Source organism: Bubalus kerabau, chromosome 1 (assembly GCF_029407905.1).
Source record: "Bubalus kerabau isolate K-KA32 ecotype Philippines breed swamp buffalo chromosome 1, PCC_UOA_SB_1v2, whole genome shotgun sequence".
NCBI lineage: Eukaryota > Metazoa > Chordata > Mammalia > Artiodactyla > Bovidae > Bubalus > Bubalus kerabau.
In genome coordinates, this window is record NC_073624.1 from 87,436,161 (window position 1) to 87,463,554 (window position 27,394).

The 27,394-nt window shown below is 41.7% G+C and overlaps 1 protein-coding gene across 4 annotated transcripts in view; it reads left to right on the top strand.

Moving 5' to 3' along the window:
• Positions 1–27,394, top strand: part of ANO6 (anoctamin 6) — a 233,363-nt gene that overhangs the window by 48,447 nt on the left and 157,522 nt on the right. For 3 of the 4 annotated variants that reach the window (XR_008714674.1, XM_055581548.1, XM_055581512.1), the window contains exon 2: positions 6,647–6,706. The exons of the other annotated variant lie outside the window; for it this stretch is intronic. Coding sequence is in view for 2 of the 3 variants with exons in the window: in XM_055581548.1 (XP_055437523.1) it covers positions 6,647–6,706 (60 nt within the window). In the remaining variant the exon portion in view is untranslated. The remainder of the gene's footprint in view (positions 1–6,646; positions 6,707–27,394) is intronic. 4 annotated transcript variants of the gene reach the window in all.

A 27,394-nucleotide genomic window follows, 5' to 3' on the forward strand; every position in this document is an offset into this window, starting at 1 on the left:
ACATGCTAGTAAAGTAATGCTCAAAATTCTCCAAGCCAGGCTTCAACAATATGTGAACCGTGAACTTCCAGATGTTCAAGCTGGTTTTAGAAAAGGCAGAGGAACCAGAGATCAAATTGCCAACATTCGCTGGAACATTGAAAAAGCAAGAGAGTTCCAGAAAAACATCTATTTCTGCTTTATTGACTATGCCAAAGCCTTTGACTGTGTGGATCACAATAAACTGTGGAAAATTCTGAAAGAGATGGGAATACTAGACCACCTGACCTGCCTCTTGAGAAACCTGTATGCAGGTCAGGAAGCAACAGTTAGAACTGGACATGGAACAACAGACTGGTTCCAAATAGGAAAAGGAGCACGTCAAGGCTGTATATTGTCACTCTACTTATTTAACTTATATGCAGAGTACATCATGAGAAACGCTGGGCTGGAAGAAGCACAAGCTGGAATCAAGATTGCTGGGAGAAATATCAATAACCTCAGATGTGCAGATGACACCACCCTTATGGTAGAAACAGAAGAACTAAAGAGCCTCTTGATGAAAGTGAAAGAGGAGAGTGAAAAAGTTGGCCTAAAGCTCAACATTCAGAAAACTAAGATCATGGCATCTGGTCCCATCACTTCATGGCAAATAGATGGGGAAACAGTGGAAACAGTGGCTGACTTTATTTTGTTGGGCTCCAAAATCACTGCAGGTGGTGATTGCAGCCATAAGATTAAAAGATGCTTGCTCCTTGGAAGAAAAGCTATGACAAAACTAGACAGCATATTCAAAAGCAGAGACATTACTTTGCTGACAAAGGTCTGTCTAGTCAAAGCTATGGTTTTTCCAGTGGTCATGTATGGATGTGAGAGTTGTACTATAAAGAAAGCTGAGTGCAGAAGAATTGAAGCTTTTGAACTGTGGTGTTGGAGAAGACTCTTGAGAGTCCCTTGGATTGCAAGGAGATCCAACCAGTCCATCGCAAAGGAAATCAGTCCTGGGTGTTCATTGGAAGGACTGATGTTGAAGTTGAAACTCCAGTACTTGGGCCACCTGATGCGAAGAGCTGACTCATTTGAAAAGATCCTGATGTTGGGAAAGATCGAGGGCAGGAGGAGAAGGGGACGACAGAGGATGAGATGGCTGGATGGTATCACCAACTCAATGGATATGAGTTTGGGCGGACTCCGGGAGTTGGTGATGGACAGAGAGGCCTGGTGTGCTGCAGTCCATGCGGTTGTGAAGAATTGGACACGACTTAGCGACTGAACTGAACTGACCTGTTAATTTAGTGTTTGAAAACTGATTAGCCTTAACCTGTATAATTACTTTTATACAAAACCAACTTAGAAATTGATTTTGGAGTATCTTGACTTAAAGATCATTTCAGACATCTGATTTTCCTGTGTTAGGTCTCCTGTATTTGATATATTAAGTTCTTGAGAAATGAGGAATGAATACTGTACACTGCACTTCCAAAATAGCCATATCCATCCTCTGTTTAAGGGACTTGAGAATCCAAGGAGACATACCCTGCTTCTGCACCTGGCACTTTTCTCTCACTCATTTCTTTGTCTAGCTTCCAGCATGGAATACTCATGATGATACAAGCAATTGCATTTTCTCAAGTGCTTACTGTCAGGCTATGTGTTGTGCCCACTTCAGTGTTCACAGGCATAGGTATGGAGATAGGGTAGTGTGATGCCCATTTTATAGATGAGGAAGCTGAGACATTTCCCAGCAGGTCACCTATTATCTCCTTTGAGTAACCCATTGATTGATTGATTCCTGTCATTTCTCTACCACCTCTGGTCTAGTCTGCACGTCAGTGCTGGTCCCCATTTTTGTTCTTTAATATTCTCTTTTAGAAACACCTTTAAAGCCACCCCAGACTTTTATCAGTCTACAGGTTGGCCCCAACTTCTTTTCCTTTATATCCCACAACCTCCTTACAGGACCTACACCACAGACCCCGGGGTGAGATACTGTGTCTTTTCCCCACTGCCCCAGCACAGGCAAACACCTATGTGCCAAGCACTCTGTTAGGATCTTAGGTACACAGTTCTTGGTTCAAAATTTTATACTCAGTGCCCAGGCAGACCTGGACACGTTACCTCTCCTTAGCCTCTACATGTATAATCCCAAACTGGTTTCCAACTCTTGCCCTTGGTGAACCTTTCCCTAACCAGTCAAAGCAACAGTGAGTCTGCCTTCCTCTGAATGAGACCTACACTGACTGTACCAGATATCTGTCTTCAAGTTTTGATCTTCTTTTCATGTGCCTGAATCTCAGCCTACTTCTGAGTTATGGAATCTATAAGGAAAGTCTGTTTCAGCTTATCTTTGATTACTAAACTCTAGTTTTTAAAGGAAGGATTGATTAATCTATAAAAATATATAAAATTTCATAAATTTTAGCCTTGGAATATCATACTTTAATAAAATATATTGCATTGTGGCCTGAGACCACATGTATTAAAGTATAAAAAATTAGATGGGTGCATAAATATGTCATATGGCTGTTTCTCTGGACTTTTTTTTTTAGAAACCCAGATACCACATCTTTTATTTTTTTAATTGATTAATAGTATTATGGTTACACCTTCTTCTTCATTAGTTATCGGCGCAAGAAGAAAGCCTGTTGAATATAAGTTAAGCCTTTAAGAGACGCTAATAAAATATCTTGAACTTTGAGTTAGTCCTTTGAGTTATGGGAGTTGTTAAAAATATCGTAAAAGACATAAATGGACTGAGTCCTGACTGAGGTGGGAAACCTGTTCTAGTCCTGGCTCAAGTCACTAAATGGGGTCACCCTGATTTAGTCAGAAGCACAATGAGCCTCAATTTCTTCACGTGTCAGATGAGGCCATCTACATCATTGCAGACATGGTGGGGTTTTGACCACTGAAGACTTGTGGGTACCTCTCTCCATTTTATGTTAGCCTAAATTGCATCCATCTATTTGTGTATATACAAGTATTCCTGGGAGATATTGTGGGCTCAATTCCAGACCATGTGAAGCAAAGAATGCAACAAAGCAAACATCACAATAAAGTGAATACTGTGATAAAGCAAGTCAAACATTTTTTGATTTCCCACTGCATATAAAATTTTACACTATTCTGTAGTCTATTAAGTATATAATAGCATAATTTCATATAAACAATGTATATAACTTCATTTAAAACTACTTTATTGCTAAAAAATACTAACCATTACCTGAAAGTCAGAAAGTCATCAGACTTTCATTATCAGAAAGTTAGCATCTTTTTGCTTATGGAAGGTCTTGCCTTGATGTTGATGGTTGCCTTTTGATCAGGGTGGTGGTTTCTTGTGGCAGTTTCTTAAAATAACCCAACAATGGAGTTTGCCACATCCCTTGACTCTTCCTTTCACTTGAATACTTAAGAGGCCCTTGTAGGGTTATTAATTAGCCTAGTTTCAATATTGTGGTAAGTAACTCAGGGAATAGGGAGACCCAGGGCAAAGTAGCAGGATGGGGAACAGCTGGTCAATGGAGCAGTCAGAGCATACACAGTATGTATTATTTATTGTCTTATGTGGGTGCAGTTCATGGCGCCCCAAAACAATTACAATAATAATGTCAAAGATCACTGATCCCAGATTGCTGTAACAAATATAACAACAGTGAAAAAGTTTGAAATGTTGTGAGAATTAGCAAAATGTGACCCAGAGACATGAAGTACCAAACGCTGTTTTGGAAAAATGGTACCAATGAACTTGCTCGATACAGGATTCCCCCAGACCTTCAATTTGTTTAAAAAAAAAAAAAGTGCAGTAAATGAAGTGTGATAAAATAAGGTCTACTTGTACTGTGTTAGTGTACTAGGACTTCCCTACAAAATACCAGACTGGGAGAGTTGAACACTACCATTAATTTTCTCACAGTTCTGTAGCCTGTGAAGTCCAAGGTCAGGGTGTCAGCAGATTTGGCTTCTTCTGGGGCCTCTCTCCTTGGCCTGCAGACCTCACCTTCTCACTGTGTCCTCACTTGGTCCTTCCTGTGTGTGTGTAAACATCCCCAAGGTCTTTCCGTATCCATATTTCCTCCTTTTTTAAGGACACCCATCAGATTGGACTAGGGCCCACTCTAACAATGTCGTTTTAACTTCATCATCTCTTTAGAGGCCTGTTTCCAAGTAGAGTCACATTCTGAGGTATCAGGAATTAGGGCTTCTACAGATGAATTTTGAGGAGACACAGTTCAGCCCATGGTATCTATTTAAAATAGCATTCATTTGTTTTAAATTACTTAGAGACTAGTACAGAGAGAAAACCAAAAATAACCTTCCTAGTTAATGCCTGTTATTTAAAAGCATTGGGGTGGTAGGTACATGAAAAGATAACTCAGACTGTATTGAGGTTGTAAAAGAAAGAATGACACCCTCCTAGCCCCCTCCTCCTACTCTAAGGCAGCTTCTTTAAAAACAATTCTTTTACACCAATACATGTTTACTACTATACGGAGTCCAGGAGCATTTTTTTTCTCGGCCCTAATGTATCTCCAGAGTACGTATTATGTCACATGCTCTGAATTCGCCTTCTTTTAAGTGGCTATCCAATATTCCGTTGTGTGCATACCAGATTTTAATTTAACTAGTCATTTATTAATAGGCACTCAGGTTTTTTCCAACCTCCCCAGCCACCACGCCCCCAGCCTTTATAAACAATGGAGTTCTTTTAAATACCCATCATGGAAAGAATAGTAACAGTTCACTTAATAAAAATAACTGGCACCCAATTTTGGTGACAACAGCCAATGTTTATCACCTTCCTGTTTCTTGGTTCTTACTGGGATTGTTGTTGTGAAAGGTGCTTGTCTTTCTCACCCTCCAGTCCCTGACCTTATGCTAGTACCTCTTCTTCCTGCATAATGTGAAGGGAGGACCTTCTCTGGGTGGCCTTGGATCATCTCTGTATAGTGGTCCTTCCTCCTTGGGGGGAAAGGCTCTCCCAACTCAACAGCCATAGGCTATTTCTAGTTAAGCAAAACCATTTTTCTTGCAAGAATTGCTGTGTCCGTGTCCACAATGACACATGAATCCTTTCTGGCTGCTCCGACCCTTTGGACAGGGGCCAGCTTTCTAATGGAATGCGAACAGTCTTGCTGCTAATCAAGATTTACAGCTGAGACCAGGATGACCAGCCGCTCATTGGATTTGCAGACCCTCCAAGCTAACAGCAGCAGCTCCAAGATTAAGTGCAGAGCAGGGGCCCCAGCCCTGTTCTCTGGGCCCTCTCTCTGTCCCCAGACCAGCCTCTTAGCCACAGGTATCATCTGGTGTTATTTTATAAGCTGTGCCACCATGCAGATGTTCTTTTCTGATGAATTACTTTCATTTCTGACTCATTTCAGGAAATGAGGCAGTCTATCAGACTTGTTCTTCATTTCCAGACCTCCAGAGAGTTCATTTTCTCCTGGGATTTCTAACCACACTGTGGGCAGTGCTTTATTTACCCAGATGTGGGAAATAACAGTAATGAACAGCCTTCATCTGAAGCAGTCCTTACATCCCTGAAGAATCCCATGTGAGGGCCCAGAGGTAGCTTATGCTCTTATTAATGTAAATATTTCTGAGACTTTGGTTTCATGACGCTTGTAGACATGCTGTGTGTATGAGCTTGGTGCAGGCAAAATATAATTTAGCAACAGATTTAAAGGGTAGTCTGGAGTGTTTCTAATTACTGTTTGTTTAGTTCAGCATTGCCTAATAAGTGGATTTAAGTAACCTTGGGGGTAGGGAATGTAATGTTCATATTACAGTCAACCATGCAAATCAGATTCAGAGTATTGCAGAGAACACACCATGGAGTCATTTTAAAGACGCAGTTCATGGAATTTTGAATTTAGAACTGAGAGCATTTTGGGATGGACGTTGTCTACCTGTCATGCATCAACATGAATTATACACATATCCAAAATCAACCTTACTTGGGGTACAATTTTGTATAAAATCTATTGGTAGCTTTTGGCACTCAGTTCTTTTTTTTAATTTGACACAAAAATTCTCATTCTTATGGGAGAAATGGGCTTTTCTTTCCTTCCCTTTTCCATCTTTCACTGGCCATATCAGAAACTGAAGTTGCGAGAAGGCCTAGAACAGTGGTTCTCAACCTGAGCTGCACCGGGGAATCAGCCTGGGAACCTTCAAAAATACTGATGCCAGGCTCCCACCCCAGAGAGTCTCGCTTAATTTCTGGGAATGCAGGCTACACTGGGCGGATGTGACGGTGCACTGAGGGTTGAGAACCGCAGGCTTGAGGGCTCATCTCACCCAGTGGTTCTCAGCCCGGACTGCAGGTAAGGATCACCTGGAAAGCTGTTGCAAAAAAAAACTACTGCCCCACTAATCAAAACCACATTTTGTGGGGGATCCAGGATCCAGGATTTTTAGGAAGCTCCCAGACGATTTCTGATGCACTGCAAGGGTTAAGGTCAACTGACACAATCTAACCATTCCATATCATAGATGAGGGAAAGGAGAACTGGAAAGGTCAGATGGCTTGCTCAAGGTCGGATCCTGGTTGTTGTGCAGGCAGGTCTGGAATTCAGGTCTGATGCCTTTGACTGGTTTGTCTGCTGCCTAGCCTGGCCCAGGTATATTTGTTTGTTGTATTTATTGATGCCTCCTCATCCTTTAGGTAATGTTCCTGCCTCCAAGAGGCCTTTAATGGCTCCTCCCACTCTCCCATCCAGCCTGGGTAAGATGTCCATCCTTTATATTTAACAGCACTCTTCTTACCATTCCCCTCAGACTGTCAGTTCTAGAAGGACAAGATCCATGTCTTTCTTGTCCTTTTGGTAATTTGCTGGCATAGGATGAAAAAGTGCATGCTCAGTAGTGTCTTCACACGCTAGCAAGTTGACGAAAGGACAAAGACAGCGGCCTTGTCCTTCTAGAGCTGACAGTCTGAGGATAATATTTGGTGAATTGAAGTTCCCTAACTCTTTATTTGCCAGTTAGCCCTCATGAGTTGTTAAAAATAATCTGCTCCTTTTGAAAGTAGCTTCTGAGAGCAAATGTTATTGTTTCCTCTCCAACTGCCCACTCTGCTGTGGGTCAGGATCTCAAACACAAAGACTGCCCACCCTTGCCTTGCAAGAGAGAAACTTGGGAGGGGGAGAGTTTATCCAGGAGATTTTGATGAAAAAGTAATGAAAGCAAGATTTCTGTGACTTTGCCTGTTGCTCAGGGTAAAGCGTGTTTATAACATCTAGGGACTTCCAAATAACATACTTAGAAGTGTATGTGGTGGTGGTGGTGTAGTTGCCAAGTCGTGTCCGACTCTTGCAACCCCATGGACTGGGAACCTACCAGGCTCCTCTGTCCGTGGGATTCTCCAGGCAAGAATATTAGAGTGGGTTGCCATTTCCTTCTCCAGGGGATCTTCCCAACCCAGGAATTGAACCCGGGTCTCCTGCATTGCAGGCAGATTCTTTACTGACTGAGCTACAAGGGAAGTTCTACACACAACTGTGTGTAGCATCAGTGAAAGGGAGCACCTAGCGTTACCTTAAGACAAATTGAAAATAATAGTCTTTTATAAAAAAAATTTTTTTTTTAATTTTCTTTATCATGTTGTGTATGTAACTGATTAACCACATCCACTAGCATAGCTGAATTAAATCCTTTGGCTTCTCTGGGTTAGTATTTTAAAGTCTGTTCAACTGATTAAAAGACTACTGGGGAGATCAAGATGGCAGAATAGAAGGATACAAAACTCACTCTTCACATAAGCATATCAAAAATTATATCTACAAATAGAATAATTCTCACAAAAAACCAGCCAGACACTCGGGGAAGATCTCTTAAATGACCAGAGCTGCTCAAGAAAGATCCCCATGGAACTGAGTAGGACTGAAAATAATGAGACCAGCTCCCCTGGCAGGGATCTGTAAAGGAGAGAGTGTCTGCGCAGGCAGGTTGCTTTGTGAAATTCCTCTGTCTGCTGGGACACCTGCCAGGACTGATAGGCAGCCGGGGGGGCCTGGACTCTGCTCTTGAGGAACATGCACATGCTGGCCTGCTAGCAGTCAGGACAGAGTGAGTCCAGCCCTGACACTGAGGACTGCCACCTCGCTGCATTGCCAAGCCTGAAATGCATGCTAGGTGGGGCAGCTAGTATGTGCTAAAGTCCTAAAACTCCAGCGAAGGGACCCTGGGAGAAGACTTGGTCTAGCTTCATGGTGACAGCCTGGAGGACTTGAAGTGTGGTCCATTGTTAGTGCGGGTAGGGCAGGATATGGGTCCACCAGTGGAGCTCCATTGTTATTGATCGCTACCTCATAGCAGGGCTCGGCTCTGGTGGTTTATGCTTTTGTAAGCATGTACAGGGTGGGGGTAAGGGCTGACATCTGAGCTTATTAGCTGTCCAAGAGTGGGGGCAGGTTTGAACAGCAGTGGACTTTGTTCATGCGCATGTGACATGGCTGATGGTATCACAGAATCCCATGTCCTCGGTGGACAGTCCCAGGCAGGAGTATGTCGCAGTTTCCTCCTCAGTAGGAGTGTTTCACCCACTTCACACCAAAGCTTGGAGCTAGATCTGGGGTGGACAGATCTAGGAAGAGACCTGACACAGAGGCAACGTAGGTCCCAGGCCACGGTTCAGTCACCTTAGTTTTTGGAGCCACAGTGCTCTGGCCCCTCCACCAGCTTAGCACTAGGTCTGGGATGAATATACCAGAGAACGGAATGTGACCTTGGGCTAATTTGGGCAAAATCGTGGATACCTGCATGGGAAGCACATAAGTCCACTGTGACAACATTAGTCTCACTTGCTTCAGCGCTCACCTCCTTAGGGGCAAATTATATATTTAAGGGCAGTGGAGCTTTATTGAACCTGACCCTCAGGATTTCTGCTCCAACAGCTGTGGAGCAGACCTCACAACTGAGAGGGGTGTGACAGCCACGGAGCAAAGAGGAGGCACTGCCCAACACCCAGTGCAGGAACTGGACACCAGAATGTCAGTCACACCCCCTATCAAGGGGATAATGCCCAGCACGCTCTGAGGAAAGATGTGGCAGGCATTTATACCAGAAATAGCCCCAGCACCAAAAATATTGGACACCCTACGCAGGAATGGATGTACTCAGTCCCTCAGTCATGTCTGATTCTTTGCAACCCCATGGACTGTAGCCTGCCAGGCTCCTCTGTCCATGGTATTTTCTTGGTAAGAATACTGGAGCTGGTTGCCATTTTCTCCTCCAGGGAGAAATCCCCCAGGGATCAAACCCATGTCTCCAGCATCTCCTGCATAGAAAAGAGGCAAGAATCTATAGGAAAAGGAGAAATCATAATAGGAAAGGCAAATATATAAAATGATTGAAGATCATTTAGCTGAGCCAGTACATAGATTAAAAATAAAAATCAGAATTTTTTTTTTGTGAAAGTAGTTATAACTACAATTAATAGAAAAGATAAAAAAGAAGATATCAAATAGGACCTCAAAACCACAAAATATGGAGGGAAGGGAGTAAAAAAAAATCTTTTAGAATGTGTTTAAACTTATATGACTAATAGTCTAAAGCCAGTCATTATAGTTACAGATCACATACTTAAAAACCAGGGTAACTGCAAATCAAAATTATATAGTAGATTCACAAAAATAAATAACAAAGGAACTCAAGAATAATTCAGGAGGAAACCATCAAATCACAAAAGGACAAACAGAAGAAATGAACAAGAAGAATTACAAAGTCAACTAGAAAATAAGGTTTAAAATGGCAATTAATATATATTTATCAAGAATTACTTCAAATGTCTTTGGACAAAATGCTCTGAACAAAAGACATAGAGTTACATATTGGATTAAAAAAAAACAACAACAAGAACCTATAATATACTGCCTATGAGGGACTCATTTTAGGCTGAAAGACACACACAGATTGAAAGTGGGGGGATGGAAAAAGATATTTCATGCAAATAGAATCTGCAGGAAAATAGGGATAGCAATACTCATATCAGACAAAGTAGGCTTCAAAACAAAGTCCATAAAGACAAAAATGGGCTGGGGGGACACATGTATACCTGTGACTGAGTCATGTCAATGTATGGCAAAACCCAGCACAATATTGTAAAGTAATTAGCCTCTAGTTAAATAATTTAAAAAGAAAGACCAAAAAAAGAGCCTACATAACAATAAAGATGAATACAAGAAGAGAATTTTACACTCATTAACATATGTACACCCAGTTTAGAAACACCTGGGCTTCCCTGGTAGCTCAGCTGGTACAGAATCTGCCTGCATTGCAGGAGACCCCGGTTCAATTCCTGGGTTGGGACGTTCCCCTGGAGAAGGGATAGATTACCCACCCCAGTATTCTTGGGTTTCCCTGGTGGCTCAGATGGTAAAGAATCTGCCTGTAGTGCAGGAGATGTAGATTCAATCCCTGGGTTGGGAAGATCTCCTGGAGGAGTGATGGCAATCCACTCCGGTATTCTTGCCTGGAGAATCCCCATGGACAGAGGAGCCTCATGGGCTATAGTCCATGGTCACAAAGATTTGGATACAACTGAGTGACTTAAGCAGAGCACATAGAAGCACCTAAATTTGTAAAACAAATACTAACAGACATAGAGGGAGAAATTGACAGAAATACAGTTAGAGTTGGAGACTTTAATACTGCTCTGACATCAATGGACAGATCAACCAGACAAAATTAATAAGTCAACAGAGATATCAAATGACACAATTTAACTTACTTAATATACAGGACACTACATCCAAAAGATATCGAATACACGTTCTTTTCAAGTGCGCCTGAAATAGTCTCTAGGATTGACCACAAATTAGGACATAAAACAAGCCTCAACAAATTTAAGGGGATAGAAATTATTTCAAACATCATTTCTGAGCACAATGGAATGGAACTAGAAATCAACCACAGAAAGAAAAACTTCAGGAAAAACAAAATGCATTGAGACTAAACAACATTTTTCAGCAAAACCAGTGGATCATGGTGAAATTAAAGAAAAAATAAGAAAATTCTTCAAGTTCAGTGACAATGAAAACACAACCTTACAAAAGTCTATAGGATGTAGCAGAAGCAGTTTAAGAGTTAGAACTGGACATGGAACAACAGATTGGTTCCAAATTGGGAAAGGGATATGTCAAGACTGCATATTGTCACCTTGTTTATTTAACTTATATGCAGAGTACATCATGCAAAATACCAGGCTGGATGAAGCACAAGCTGGAATCAGGATTGCCAGGAGGAATATCAATAACCTCAAATATGCAGATGACACCACCCTTATGGCAGAAAGCAGAGAGGAACTAAAGAGTCTCTTGATGAAAGTGAAAGAGGAGAGTGAAAAAGCTGGCTTGATACTCAGCTTTCAAAAAATGAAGATTATGGCATCCAGTCCCCTCACTTCATGAGAAATAGATGAGGAAACAGTGGAAACAGTGACACTTTATTTTCTTGGACTCCAAAATCACTGCAGAGGGTAACTGCAGCCATGAATTAAAAGATGCTTGCTCCTTGGAAGAAAAGCTATGACCAACCTAGACAGTATATTAAAAAGCAGAGACATTACTTTACTGACAAGGTCTGTATAGTCAAAGTTATGGTTTTTCCAGTAGTCATGTATGGATGTGAGAGTTGGACTATAAAGAAGTCTGAGTGCCAAAGAATTGATGCTTTTGAGCTGTGATGTTGGAGAATGCTCTTGAGAGTCCCTTGGACTACATAGAGATGAAACCAGTCAATCTGAAAGGAAATCAATCTTGAGTATTCATTGAAAGGACTGATGTTAAAACTGAAGCTCCAATGGTTTGGCCACCTGATATGAAGAACTGACTCACTGGAAAAGACAGCTAATACCACCGAAATACAAAAAATCCGAAGAAAATGCTGTGAACAGTTTGGCAACCTAGAAGAAGTGGATGAGTTTCTAGAAATATATACCCTGTCAAAACTGAATCAAGAAAAAAGATACTTTGAACAGACAAATCACTAAAAGTGAAATAGAATCTATAATAATAATAAAGCTCCCTACAAACAAAAGTCAAGACCAGAATGCTTCACTGGGGAATTCTACCAAACATATAAAGAAGAACTTAAACTAGTCCTTCTTAAACTGTTCCAGAAGATTAAAGAGAAGGGAATACTCCCAGATTCATCTGTGAAGCCGCCATCACCCTTATACCAAAACCATACAAAGATTCCATGAAAAAAAGAAAATGATGACAGGTAAATACCTTTGAATATAGATGAGAAAATTCTCAACAAAATATTACCAAACCAAATCCAAAAAAAAAAACAACGATCATACACCGTAATCAAGTTGGATTCATTCCAGGGTAGCAAGGATGGTTCAGCATACACAAATCAATGTGATATACCACATTAACAAAAGAAAAGACAAAATTCATATGGTCATCTCAATAGAGGCCAAACATTTTTTTATAAAATTCAACATCCAGTCATGATAAAAATCTCTCACCAAAGTGGGTATAGAGGGGACATTTCTCAACATAATAAAAAGCCATTTATTACAAACCCACAACCCACATACTTAAGGTGAAAGCTGAAAGCTTTTTTTTATCAAATTCATGAATAAGACAAAGACACCCACTGTCACCATTTCTATTCAACATAGTATTGGAAGTCCTAGCGACAGCAATCAGACAAAAGAAATGAAAGTATCCAAATTGAAACGGAGAGGTAAAATTGTCATTATTTGCAGATAACATGGTATTTTATAGAGAAGCCTAAATATGCCACATGGAAACTATTAGAGCTGATAAATTAAGCAAGGTAGCAGGATCCAAAATTAATATATAGAAACCTGTAGCATTTCTTTGCCCAACAATGAAATATCAGAAAGCAAAAGTAAAGATCTCATTTATAATCACACCAAACACATACACATACACACAGAGAAAAATCTAGGTGTAAACTTAACAAAGAAGTTGAAAGACCTCTATGCTGAAAACTACAAAAGATTGATAAAGGACACTGAAGGTGATTAAAGAAATGAGGGGAATACCATGCTCTTGGATTGGAAGAGGATGTAGCGTTGTTAAAATGCTCCTAATACCTATAGCACTCTACAGATTTAATGTGACCTCTGTCAAAATTCCCAGGACATTTTTCACAGAACTAGAACAAATAATTCTAAAACTTATATTGAGCCACAAAAAAACCAGAGCTGCCAAAGCAGTACGAATAAAAACAAAACTGGAGGTATAACCCTTCCAGACGTTAGACAGTGCTACAAAGCTATAATAATCAAAACAGAATGGTGTTGGCACAGAAATGGACACAAAAATCAATGGAACTATATTCAATATAATAAACCATAATGAAAATAATCTGAAAAAAAAATACATATATATATATGTGCCTGAAAAATAAAAAATGAAAATAACAATGAAAAACCATCACTCTTCTGTCATCTCAGTTTGCTTAAGGTCATGTTTATCCTGTTACCTTGTTATTTGAAAACTGGTTCCAGATTTTCATTATTTATGTTTACTATTATAGCCATTACAGAAATTTGTCTTAGAATGTAGTCAGTATATTTTTACCTTACAGGTGGCCTGGAGGCTCCACATAGGGTAGCAGAAAGTTGCTGTTTTTCTCATTTGGAGAATTCAGAGTTTAAAGTTTTTGGAGCCAAGTCTACCAACATGGCACCCCACTCCAGTACTCTTTCCTGGAGAATCCCAGGGATGGGGGACCCTGGTGGGCTGCCGTCTGTGGGGTCACACAGAGTCGGACATGACTGATGTGACTTAGCCACTTACCTACCAACTGGGCTACGTTGTTGGGTAGATGTTAAGATGAATGTAGAGAGGTTGCAGTCAGTATCCAGTAATGACCGATGTGTATGAAATCTTTCTGAAGTCTTACTAAGATTTCATAGGTTCAGAGTTTTCATATTCCACGTAAGCAGCAGTGTGGCAGAGTATAAGCGAAGCCACTGTTCATTGGGAAATCTTCCTCAAACTAATGTCCTTAAAAATTTCTGGAGAAAGCTAAGTTACTTAGCTGGAGGTAAATATACAACATTTTATATTATAATTTCATTATATTGTGGAATAAAAGTCAACATTTGTATAACTTTTTAAGGTAAGAAATTTTAAAGAACTCTTTAAAAGAACCATTTTAAATTTCTTTAAAATTTTAAAGAAATTTTAAAGCACCACTTTTCCAGGCTCTTCTTTGCTGCTATTTGGATGAAAAATTAAACCAATATAGGTTTTTGCTAAGTAACCAACTTCTGTCTCACCAATTTTGAAGGCTCAGGAGTACATCCAAGGGGAAGGAGGGAAAGGAAGAGTCTACTAAATATGTAAGACACCATGTTTTCACCCATATTGTGCCATCAAATATGACTGCCCAGCAAATTAGGAATTATTCACATTGATTTTTGCACGTGAAGAGGTCTGTACTCACCTCTCCACTAGGGAGCAGAGCCAGAATCTGAATCCTGTCTGTCTGATTCCAGAGTCCTTGTATTTTTCCCTTAACATGGCCTTTCATGAGAATGACGATATCTCCAAAAGAGCCTGTTTATTAACTCTGAGCATTTTCTGTGCTGGTGGAAGAAGGCTGGCCTTAGTTTCCCCTAGAGTTGTTATTAAACACCAGTAAGTTAACATTTACAGACTTACATGACATAGTTAAAAGGACGTCCTCACAATATCTTAAAAAGTTCTGGTTTTAAAATGACATGTCGTTATTGTAGTAACCCTCAAGAGTTCCAGTGTATTCATTGTCATGATTTTAAAGGGAGGAAAGGAATGGTCAGCAGTGGCTATTTTTAGCCACAAGACATACAGTGTCAGATATAATTTTGTGATCTCACTCAGACATCATGCCTTTGATTTGAGGGAGGCAGCAAAGCAAAATGATTGATAGTTTATGCTTTGCCCTGCAGTTCCTGAGCTGGAGAACCCTGGCCCTGCTATATGCTGTGTGATGGTGGGCAAGAGACCTGACCTCTATGCCTTAGTTTCCTTGTCAGTAAGACAAGAACAGTAACAGCTTGATTGCTGTGTATCTGCTTACAACTTTGATAAAAGTGTCCCTATTCCAGGAATGTTATCTTCATTCATCATGAGTCACAGAGACCCTTGTGCTTTCTTCTGGAGCTCGTGCTTATCTCAGCAGGCCTGGGCTTGGCCGACCACTCCCTCCTTCTTGAAATTCTTTTTTTCCTTGGCTTCCGTGATACTCCTCCATCTTGATACTGCTCACAACTCCCTCGTTTCTTCTGTCTCTTCTGCTGGATCTGTCTTTCCCCATTCCTGGTCCTCAAACTTTGCAGCCCCAAGGACTTTGTTCTCTGTCCTATTCCCCATCTTAACTTACTCCTCCGTGATCTTCACTTCCGGGGCCTCAAATACCTTAAACTGACATGTTGATGACTTCACAGACTTATCTTCGATTCCTATCTCTCCCTTGCTTTGCAGCTGCCTGTTTAACCTCTTTACTTGTTTGTCAAACAGCCATCTCAATTTTGACACGTGCAAAACCCAGTTCTTGATTTCTTTTCTAACCCTGCACGCCTGTTGTTTCTCATCTCAGTTGCCCAGCCACAAAACTGAAGTCGTCTTTGATCTCTGCCTTTCTCTCCCATCTCATATGTGAGCCATTAGCATCCGTTCCAAATGCAAGTGCTCCTAACCTCCCACCCACACTCCTAAATCCAAGTGCAGACTACCACCAAATCTTGTGGGAATTCTGCAACCACTGCCTAAGTGAGCCTCAGCTGTGTACCTTTCGCTCCAAGTTCAGACACAGTCACAGCGATCCTTCTGTGTTACATTTTTATAAGATCTTCAGTGGATTCCCTCCAAATAGTGTACAGTTCAAACTCTCAGCCATGTTGTACTTAAGGCCCCTGCTCCCACTTTGTCTCTTCCAGCACTGCGTGTCTCTTGAAATGCCCTAGACACACCAGACTCTCTCTGTTCCCTGACAAGCTGCACCCCCTAGCCCTACCCCAGAACACTGTCGTCATCCCCTCTCACCTCCCAACCCCCTTCTGTCTAGAATTCCTTCTCTTGCACCTCATTCAGTTCTCTCTCAAAGCCACCCACTCTGAGCTGGCCCTCTGACTCATTTGAAATATCACTGTTACTCTGTGTCCTCTTCACATGCTTTACTTGTTTTCAAAGCATTTCTCACCACCTGAAATATGCAAATGGGTATTTGTTTATTGCCTCTGTCCTCTGGCATATTGGAAAGATCCCTAAGGATGATGTTTTGGTGCTTAATACACATTTTCTGAACAACTGAAGGAATAGGGAATTAATGCTCTGGTATGTGTGCTCAGTCATGACAGTCGTGTCTGACTTCTTGTGATCCTATGGACTGTAGCCTCCAGGTTCCTCTGTCCATGGGATTCTCCAGGCAAGAATACTGGAGTGGGTTGCCATTTCCTACTGCAGAAAATCTTCCTGACCCAGGGATCCAACTTGCGTATCTGGCATCTCCAGCATTGTCAGGTGGATTCTTTTCTGCTGAGCCCCCTGGGAAGCCCCCCTAGTTCTTTGGTAGCCCTATATTAAAAATTAAAGGCCAGATATCTTGTTATACTCTAATATCCTTGTGTGTCTCTCCCCCCCATTTTCTCTATACCCTTTTAGAATTTCTAAAACGTCTAGATGTACTATAGCTCTTTATTACTCATATTACCTTCCCCTTGATGGTCTAATACCTTTTCTCATCACTCTTGTGTGGTTTCTCAGGGTCATTCAAATTCTATGTGTCTCTGCCTCCAATAAGTACATTCCCATCCTGTCTTACTAGATCCCTGAGTAGCTTTCAGCACAGTTTTCCATTCTGTTCTTGAAATTCCCTTCTACCTACTAGCCATTTGTTGATCCTTTGCTGGCATCTCCTTTTGGGGACCTCGGAATGTGGAGAATTCTTCAAGTTGTGGCTTAGGCCTGCTTCTCACTCTGCATGCTTATTGGTTCCCAGGGCTTTGCTGCTGCTCCTAAGTCACGTCAGTTGTGTCCGACTGTGCGACCCCATAGACGGCAGCCTACCAGGCTCCCCCGTCCCTGGGATTCTCCAGGCAAGAACACTGGAGTGGGTTGCCATTTCCTTCTCCAATGCATGAAAGTGAAAAGTGAAAGTGAAGTCACTCAGTCATGTCCGACTCAGCGACCCCATGGACTGAAGCCTACCAGGCTCCTCCATCCATGGGATTTTCCAGGCAAGAGTACTGGAGTGGATTGCTCCGTCCCAGGGCTTTACACACCTTCAATTAGCTGATGACTCCCCATTGTACGTATGTGTCCAATACTGACCTCTTCTGACCTCCAGGCCCCACATCTGACTGCTTCCTGGACACTTCGGATGCCTCGTGCTCAAGGAGAACTCTTGATTCACTTCCAGATCTTATCTCCCTGAACCTGCCTTTCCATATCCCATCTTGATACCATCATCCTCCCCATTTGCAAAAAGTCAGAAATTGGGTATCATCCTGGGTTTCTACTTAATTGTCCTCCTTTGCTCCAGTACCTTTGTTGTTGTTCAGTTGCTGTGTCCGACTATTTGCAACTGCATTGACTGGAGCACTCCAGGCTTCCCTGTCCTTCACTGTCTCCTGGAGTTTGAGTCAGTGATGCTATCTAACCATCTCATCCTCTGCCATCCCTTCTCCTCTTGCTCACAGTCTTTCCCAGCATCAGGGTCTTTTCCAATGAGATGGCTCTTGGCATCAGGTGGCCAAAGTACTGGAGCTTCAGCTTCAGCATCAGTTCTTCCAGTGAATTTTCAGGGTTGATTTCCTTTAGGAATGATTGGTTTACTCTCCTTGCTGTTCAAGGAACTCTCAAGAGTCTTCTCCAGTACCACAGTATGAAAGCATCAATTTTTCAGTGCTCAGCCTTCTTTGTGGTCCAATTCACACATCTGTACATGACTCCTGGAAAAACCATCGCTTTAACTATATGAACCTTTGTCAGCCAAGTGATGTCTGTGCTTTTTAATATGCTCTCTGGGTTTGTCATAGCTTTTCTTCCAAGGAACAGGTGTCTTAATTTTGTGACTATAGTCACTGTCTGCAGTGGTTTTGGAGCCCAAGAAAATAATTCTGTCACCGCTTCCACTTTTTCCCATCTATTTGGCATGAAGTGATGGGACCAAAGGGTTTCCCCTGATGGCTCAGTGGTGAAGAACCTGTCTGCCAATGCAGGAGACATAAGAGATGTGAGTTCGATCCCTGGATCAGGAAGATACCCTGGAGGAGGTCATGCAACCCACTCCAGTATTCTTGCTTGGAGAATCACATGGACAGAGGACAGAATCCCATCCACAATCCAATCCCACGGACTGGTGGGCTACAGTCCGTGGGGTCCCAAAGAGTCAGACACAACTGAAGTGACTTAGCAAGCAACACAAATGATGGGACTGGATGCCATGATCTTAATTTTTTGACTGTTGAGGTTCAAGCCAGCTTTTTCACTCTCTTTTTTTTACCTACATCAGAGGCTCTTTGGTTTCTCTTCACTTTCTGCCATTAGCATGGTATCATCTGCATATCTGCAGTTGTTATTTCTCCTGGCAGTCTTGAGTCCACCTTGTGAATCATCCAGCCCAGCATTTTGTATTATGTGCTTTTCATAGAAGTTAAATAAGCAGGCTGACAGTACACAGCCTTGATGTACTCCTTTCCCAATTTGGAATCGGTCCGTTGTTCCATGTCTGATTCTAATGGTTGCTTCTTGACCTGCATACAGGTTTCTCAGGAGGCAGGTCAGGTGGTCTGGTATTCCCATCTTTAAGAATTTTCCAGTATGTTTTGATCTATACAGCCAAAGGGTTTAACATAGTCAATGAAGCAAAAGTAGATGTTTTTCTGGAATTCCCTTGCCTTTTCTATGATTTGGCATTTGATCGTAAATGGATGTTGGCATTTGATCTCTAGTTCTTCTGCCTTTTCTAAATCCAGCTTGTGCTTCTGAAAATTCTCGGTTCGTATACTGTTGAAGCCTAGCTTGAAGGATTTTGAGCATTATCTTGCTAGCATGTGAAATGTGTTCAGTTGTATGACAGTTTGAGCAAAGACTTGTCCTCCTGCTTCATTGTCACAATATGGTTAGAAAACAGAGGCTCAGAGAAGTTACACACGTGCCCAAGGTCACACAGCTTTGTGTCTGCTCTGCCACAGTGTGACCCCTCACTGGCATTACTTCATGAGTCTTTGCACCAACATTGGATTTGCCTAATGAAAAGCTTCTTGCCCTCCACAAGCTGCTACTTGAAAGGGAGCCACACGGGTAGTGAGGTGAGGTCTCAGGCTGCCCTATGGGAGCTGTTTGGGGGACAAGCCCTTCTCAGGACCAGTGCTTACTGCTGATCTGTGGAGCAAGTGACACCTTTAGGAAACAGGTGGTGGTTGGTGCCAGCGACAGCCTGACTCACCGTTGACAGTGTCTAGCAACTGGTCTGTCGTGTCTCGTCTTGCCATGGCGTGTGCATGCATGCTTTGTGGCTTCAGTCATGTGCAACTCTGCGACTTCATGGACTACAGCCTACCAAGCACCTCTGTCCATGGGATTCTCCAGGCAGAAGTCCTGGAGTGGGTTGCTATTCCCTTCTCCAGGAGACCGTTCCCAACTCAGAGATCGGCAGAGCACTCAGAAACACTGAGATGCCATTCTCTGCTCACCCGGCAGTGCGTGTGTGCCTTCCCCTTGCCTCCTCTTCAGCCTCACTTCATTCCTCAGCCTCTGACTCCTTCAGTCTTCAGCTACACTGACTGCTTTTAGTCATATCCTTCAACACAGCAAGGTTTCCGATTCAGAACCCTTGGCTTGCTTCCCCGCCCACCCTCCCCTCCCCCTGCCACCCCAATCCTGAATGCTCTTTCTTTCTGAGTGTTCTTCCTTTAGTCCTGCATAACCAACTCTGTCTCATCCCTTAGGTCTCAAATATCACTCCTCAGGGAACCTCCTCTGATCTGACCGCACTACTCAAAAATTCTTATTTTCTCTATTATTCTCTACCATGACCACTGTATTTCCTTATCCCTAAGCAGAATCAGTTACTTATAAAGGATTTATGTTTAGTTGTTATTATGGAATATAACTTCCCTGAAAAGAGACTTCTGCTTTATTAGCTGTTTCATCTTCTGCCTCTCTCACAACACTGATGCTCAGTAGGTGCTGGAACATGGATTCTTGTGTGATATGTGTCTCATGAGATGTTTAACATGAGCTCTCGCCCCCCCCCCCCATTTTTCTAGTGGAAAAGAATTAAGCTTTTATTTTTGTCAAAGTTTTGTATAATTAGTTTATAGCATTTTACATAATTAGAAAATTAATACTTCAAGATTTGTTATCAAAAATAGCAGCATCTCCTCTTTCATTTTCTATTCCCCAGAGGCACGTGTTTTCAACTTTAGCTGATTATTTTAGTAATTACTTCTATATCTTTAATTAAGATATTTGTGTTGTTACTTATCTATTTGTTTTATTTTGAGGAGTTATCAATTGCCGAAAAAGTGAGTATTTAGCTTCCTTCATCTACCCTTGCCCCCTCCCCTCCTCACACACTCTTCCAGTCCCCACCCTCTTAGCTGTGTTATATTGTAATTTTGTATTGTATTGTAATTTTGGTGAGATCAGTAAGTAGTGTTTGTTATAGCTCGTGATACTTTCTACAGAAGAGCCCTGTAATGTCGTTTGATTACCTTTCCTCTCAAGACGGCCCAGCAGATACTGACTTTTTTAATCTCTTAATTTTTTATGGACTTATGAATATTCAGCCTCAGACTCTACCCCAGTTGTAAATCTTCTCCCTAAATTAGCCAACAGAGGATCCACCAGATTCATCTTTGGTGGAAATTCCTCCCAGAGCCTCTGATCTGTCTCAGTTGCTTTCTCAGTCATAAAACAGCTGGGGCTTCCCCTTTGCTGCCCTTCTGAGGTCTCCTTTTGCCTCTACTGTTTTGGAGCTGTCAGTCTTTGGAACTTTATGACTTACTCTTTGTTTGTCTATGACTTCATTTTGGTGGAGCACATTCTCCAGTTTCTTATGAAAAAGTGGATGTGAGAGCTAACTTTTTGAGACTTGTAGATCCGACATTGCCTTTGTTCTCCACTGGCATTTAATTGATGGCTTGACTAAGTTTATAATTCTAAGGCAGAAATCACCTGTTCTCAGAATTTTGAAGTTTCTCCCATCCATAGTTACATTTGAGAAATTCCTGTCATTCTGACTTAAAATCCTTCATATGAAAACTCTTTCTCTGGGAATTACTATGATGTACCTTGGGTGTGCTTACAGGTGGCTCAGTGTTAAAAAACCCACCTGCCAATGCAGAAGACGCCAGTTTAATCCCTGGGTCAGAAAGATACCCTGGAGAAGGAAATAGCAACCCACTCCAGTATTCTTGCCTGGGAAATTCCATGGACAGACGAGCCTAGCAGGCTACAGTCCATGGGGTTGCAGAGAGTTGGACACGACAAAGCACCCACTCAGGCACATACCTTGATGTAGTCTGCATTTTATATGCTGGAAACTCAGTTGGCCTTTTTACTATGGAAACCCCATTCTCCCACATCCTACTTCTGTCCTTTCTGTAAAGGAATAACAATGTCCTTTAATTCTGGGAGAAAATGTCCTTTGATTTTGGAAATCACAATTACTTCTTTTCTTTGACTATGAACACTGTTATTTGGATGTTAGCTGTCCTGCTGCTGCTAAGTCGCTTCAGTCATGTCCGACTCTGTGTGACCCCATAGACGGCAGCCCACCAGGCTCCCCCGTCCTTGGGATTCTCCAGGCAAGAACACTGGAGTGGGTTGCCACTTCCTTCTCCAATGCAGGAAAGTGAAAAGTGAAAGTGAAGTCGCTCAGTCGTGTCCAACTCTTAGCGTCCCCATGGACTGCAGCCTATCAGGCTCATCCATCCATAGGATTTTCCAGGCAAGAGTACTGGAGTGGGGTGCCATTGCCTTATTTGGCCCCTAAACTCTCTATCTTTCCTGTTTTTCATCTCTGTCATCCTATTCAACTTTCTTGGACATTCCTGAATTCTCTTTCAAGCCATCTATTGAATTTTTAATCTGCCTTCATTTTAATGTCTGTGAGCTCTTTTTCATTCTCTTTTTCTCTGTCTTTAATAACATCTTGTCCTTATTTCATGAATATACTTTTTCTCAGATCTCTGAAGATGCTTGAGTCTTTTATTTAATTTTATTTTTAGATTTCATCTTTTTGTGACTTTCTCTTTCCTCTAAGTTGCTTTGGTGTTTCTCTGCTATGTGCTTACCTTAATATCTGGGAAGTCTTTCTGTTTCCTCCTGTTTTAGATTAGCTTTGAAAGTGAATGGGGTTTGGCAGTTTTGGGCTTCATTCTATGGGGACCAAGCTACGCTGTTTGTTTTATTTTGGAAATCTTGCTGTTAGTATAGTTATGTCTTTTTTTTTTAAAATGAGCCTAATCAAATTCCCAGTGAAAATATGACTAGTCAGAAAGCCAAGTTGAAGGCTGATGGCCTCTCCGTTGAGCAGTAATTTTTCATGTAATCTCTTCAGTATGGAATCCCCTTCCCAACTATGCCTAGACTCCTCTAGTCCAAAGATCCTTTATTGGCTGTTTTCAGGAGATACATTTCTAGTCTTCTCCCAGGTGGCACCTGAAGGGTTGAACAATCACTTGTCTTCAGGGATTAAGGGAGAGTACTGAGGGTCTTAAACTTCTTAAGCCCCACCTCTACCACCAGTTCCAGAGGAACCTGGTGCCACCAGCCTTGGAGTCTTAGGGATTTATCATTTAAAGGGGCTGCTTCTAAGTGGTCCCAGTTTGGGACTGAGCTTTCTCTAGTCTATTCAGCCAGTTGCTGTTTGTCTGTTTGCTTGCCATCTTTCAAAATTGTGTTACTCTCTCTAGTTCTGTTTTCTGTCTTTATCTCTTTTTTGTTCTTGTATTTGAAGAGGGAACAGAACTAAATGCATATGTTTAGTACTTCTTTAAATAATTGTTAATGAGGCATTTGATCATGCTTGTGAAACAGATTTCTACATATGCTCTGAATCTCCAGTTTCACCAAATTCACTTCTTTCCTTACTTGCAGTCAGAGTTGGGGGCTGGTGTGTGGTGGAATGTTCTCTGGGCTGGGATTTAGGAGACTTGGGGTCTATCCCCAGATTTGCTGCAAACCATTTAATCTTGGGTCTGCCACAATTGCTCAAGTGATAAAATAATCCTCCTGCAATGCAGGAGACTCAGGAGAGGTAAGTTTGATCCTTGGGTAGGGAAGATCCCCTGGAGGAGGAAATGGCAACCCACTCCACTATTCTTACCTGGGAAATCCCATGGACAGAGAAGCTTAGCGGGTCCATGGGCTGGCAGAGACAGACACGACTGAGCATGCATGCATGCATTTAATCGTGAGCATTCTCTGTCATCATTATTTCCTCATCTCGAAGACCAGGGAATTGAAATAGATAATTGTCAGGTCTCTTTGTACCCATAAGTTTGTTTTATCTCTAAATAGATACTTATGTGTAACTGAGCACTAGATTTAGTAACAAAATTGCAGCAGCCAGCTGAAAAAATCCAGAATGTAAGCTTCTCCTTGTATTTGTCAGTTTCTGTAACTCTGACATCTTTGAAGTCTCAAGTAAAATTGCAGCCCATATTTCATGAACAAGAAACTGTTAAAAGGTTAAAAATTCTGATTTTTTTTTCCCTCTGTGCTATTTTCAGGCGATAGCAGTTCAACTCCAAAGCATACTTGGATTCAAGTTCTCATAAGTAGATAAAGTATTAGTTTTGAGCCAGGAGGACAAGAAAGATAATAAAGAAAGAAGTCTATTTTTCCCCTTTTATCTTGTGGCAAGGATGACTGTCTTGACTGTAACCCACCAGGAAATGTGCCCTTCCCATCCCAGCCATGTGTGAGTAGATAATAGCCCATCTATATTTCCTTTCTGCTCCACGTTGCTGTTTCTCAGTTAGATGGAAAGACAGAGTGGACATTTCATGTCAGTATGGTTTTGACTGATGGGCGTGATCGCTAACCCAGTGTGCTCAGCAGTGGTCAGTACAGTGACTAGGGAGAAAATGTGGTCCATGAGGCCAGTGACTTGTGTCTCAAGAGACCAAACTTCCTTAGAGCAATGAGAGCCACCCCTGCCCCACTTACTAAGAGAGGATCTTCATGGAGTGGGGTGTAGGAATTATTTCATCAAAGTCCTCCAGGTTATTATGAAACACTTGTTTCTAGTATTCTTGCCTGGAAAATCCCATGGACGGAGGAGCCTGGTAGGCTGCAGTCCATGGGGTCACGAAGAGTTGGACACGACTGAGCGACTTCACTTTCACTTTTCACTTTCCTGCATTGGAGAAGGAAATGGCAATTTCTCCAGGAAATTCTTGCCTGGAGAATCTCAGGGACGGGGGAGCCTGGTGGGCTGCCGTCTATGGGGTCACACAGAGTCGGACACAACTGAAGTGACTTAGCAGCAGCAGCAGCAGTACTGACTCTGGGGAACTGTTTCTCAGGAGCAAGAGGTCAAAAAGAAAAACAAGCTTGAGCATTGGAAGAGTTCAGGGTAAAGCCAGCAGAAAAGAAACTGAAGCACACACACCTAATGGCTGTCATCAATCACAGATAAGATTTCTACTCCTCACTGCTTTCTTCATGTCCTTAGTCACACCCTTTCCCCTCGTGCTTAGTAGAGCATCTCCGTAAACCAGAGAGGAAGTGGAAACCTTCAGGAGATGCTCTCGACTGCTTTTCGTTCTTTTCCATATATAAATACATATGTGTATGTGTGTGTGTGTGTGTGTAATGTACATGTAAATTTTTGTTTACACTCATCTTTGCTTCTCTGATTGAGGTTCACCCCTCTTTCTCCATCAGTGCTCCCTCCTACGTGTTTTTCTTTCACTCTTGCCTATCAACATGTGTCTGTATATGAATACATAATATATACCCTGTGGATATATATTTCATCTTACAAAACAAAGCACAACAAACAAAAATATACCTTCCTCAACTCTATGACCATTCTAAGTTCTGCTGTATCTTATTCATTTATTCCGTGTTCAGTAGTCCAGTATTTATTAGGGTCAGTTGAATGCAGAGACCTTGACTAGGCACAGAGGGTCTGCATCAGATTAAATAGACATGACCCCTGCTCTCACTGTACTTACAGTCTCTTTTTAACCACACTTTTTTTAAAAAGTATTGTTCTTATTTTCCCCCATTACAGAAATAACACATGCTGCTTGTCATAAATTTGAAAATCTCTTCTTAATGGGAAGCCACTGAAGGGTTTAAAGTAGAAGAGTACTTGGTCAGAATTGTATTTTCAAAGGTCTCTGGCTGCTCTAGGGAGAAAAGATTGGGAGGGGCAAAAGTTGCTGGCAGGTCAGGAGATTAGTGCTATAGTCCAGATAAGGGCTCGTGGAGGCTTAGCAGTGTAAGATGAGAGAGGAAGACAGCATCAAGAATCACAGAGCGCCATACGCTGGTGATGTTGGCTGTGGGGATGAGGCGGAGAAGGGAGTCCGGGAGGACACGCAGGCGTCTGGCTGGATGCGCTGAATAGATGGTGGTGCCATTTACTGAAACCAGAAGTAATGGAGAAAGAATAGCTCTGTGTGTGTCCACACGCATGTGTAAACATAAGTTCTGTATGAACACTGCATCTGAGACGCCTGGGAGATTTCTCAGTCAAGTCTCTTTTTAACCACACTTGTTTTAAAAAGTATTGTTCCTATTTTCCCCCATTACAGAAATAACACACGCTTGTTGTCATAAATTTGTCATAAATTTGTCAAAATGTCATAAATTCATAGGCAGTTGGATGTATAAACCTGGTGTTCAAAAAAGACATCGGAAATAGAGTGATGCACTTGGAAGCTTTGGCCTAGAGGTGTTAACAGATGCTTCTGGCACATTACAGAGGAATGGGCCTCAGATACAGCCCTGGATATTTTTAGAAGTGAACGTTCAGTTAGGGAGGAGGCACCAACAGAAGAGACCAGTGAGATGTAAGAATCTCCAAGCGAAGGAAAGCAAGGGAAGAGAATCTTCACAAGAGGTCACAGTCACATGGTCAGTTATGTTAATGGCTGTTGAGATGTCACTAAGGTAAGGGGGAAAAAAGCACATTAAGTTTATCTGTGTGCACCTCATGCATGACTTTAGCTAGAGCCCGGTGCCAGGTAGTAGAGGCTGATCCCCACCAGAGGCCCACCAACTCACCCAGTGCCCTGGTGGGAGTAAGTAAGGATTTTGGACTGTGTTATAATGCAGTAGCAGAGAAGGCAGTGGCAACCCACTCCAGTACTCTTGCCTGGAAAATCCCATGGACGGAGAAGCCTGGTAGGCTGCAGTCCACGGGGTCGCTAAGAGTCAGACATGACTGAGTGACTTCACTTTCACTTTTCACTTTCATGCATTGGAGAAGGAAATGGCAACCCACTCCAGTGTTCTTGCCTGGAGAATCCCAGGGACGGGGGAGCCTGGTGGGCTGCCGTCTATGGGGTTGCACAGAGTCAGACACGACTGAAGCGACTTAGTAGTAGTAGTAATAGTAGTATAATGCAGTAGATGCAGTGGGAAAGGTCGATAAACTTGTGTTTCCTTTTTATGGTAGTGTCTTATCTTTATTGTTTTATTCTGCTTACTAAAACAGTATGTACTCACGATAAAATTTTTAAATTAAAAAAATAGAACTGAGACTCACCTCCATAATCACATTCTCTCATTTCTGTCACATAATCACATTTATAACCACTGTTAATAATTTGAGGCACATCCTTCAGAATTTTCGGTGCCTGTGCTACCACATACATACACTTTTTAAAAATTGGGTTTATTGCTATATAGTCTGCTGAAGCTTGTATTCTTAGATTCTTATCCATATATTCTTTTTCTGTTTTTATTTATTTATTTTTTAAACTTTTTATTTTATATTGGAGTATAGCTGATGATTAGCAATGTTGTGATAGTTTCAGCTGTATAATCAGATGTATATTTTAGACATCTGGCTACATGCAGCAGATATATAGTATTCTGTTGTACTGTAGTATTCTCTGGATATTTGAGTTTTATTTAGGCATTTTTGCTCCCTCACATAATTTTCCTCAGAACATACTTGTACATATTACTTGTGTATTTTTTCATATGTGTACACAAATTTCCATTTAACAAATTCCTAAAGTGGGGACAGAGGACATGCACATTTGACATTTTGATCCTGCTGCATTGCCAAGGAAAGAGGGTTTGGTTTTTTTTGTTTGTTTTTTTTAAGATGGAAGAATTTTGAGCATGAAAAATGTCCATAAGGGGCAGATACAAGTAGATTGAAATCACGGGAAAAAGTGCTGAATGGCTGAATGTTCACTCATGAGAAGCTGAGTGGGAATGGAAACCAAGCCATGAGAGAGACT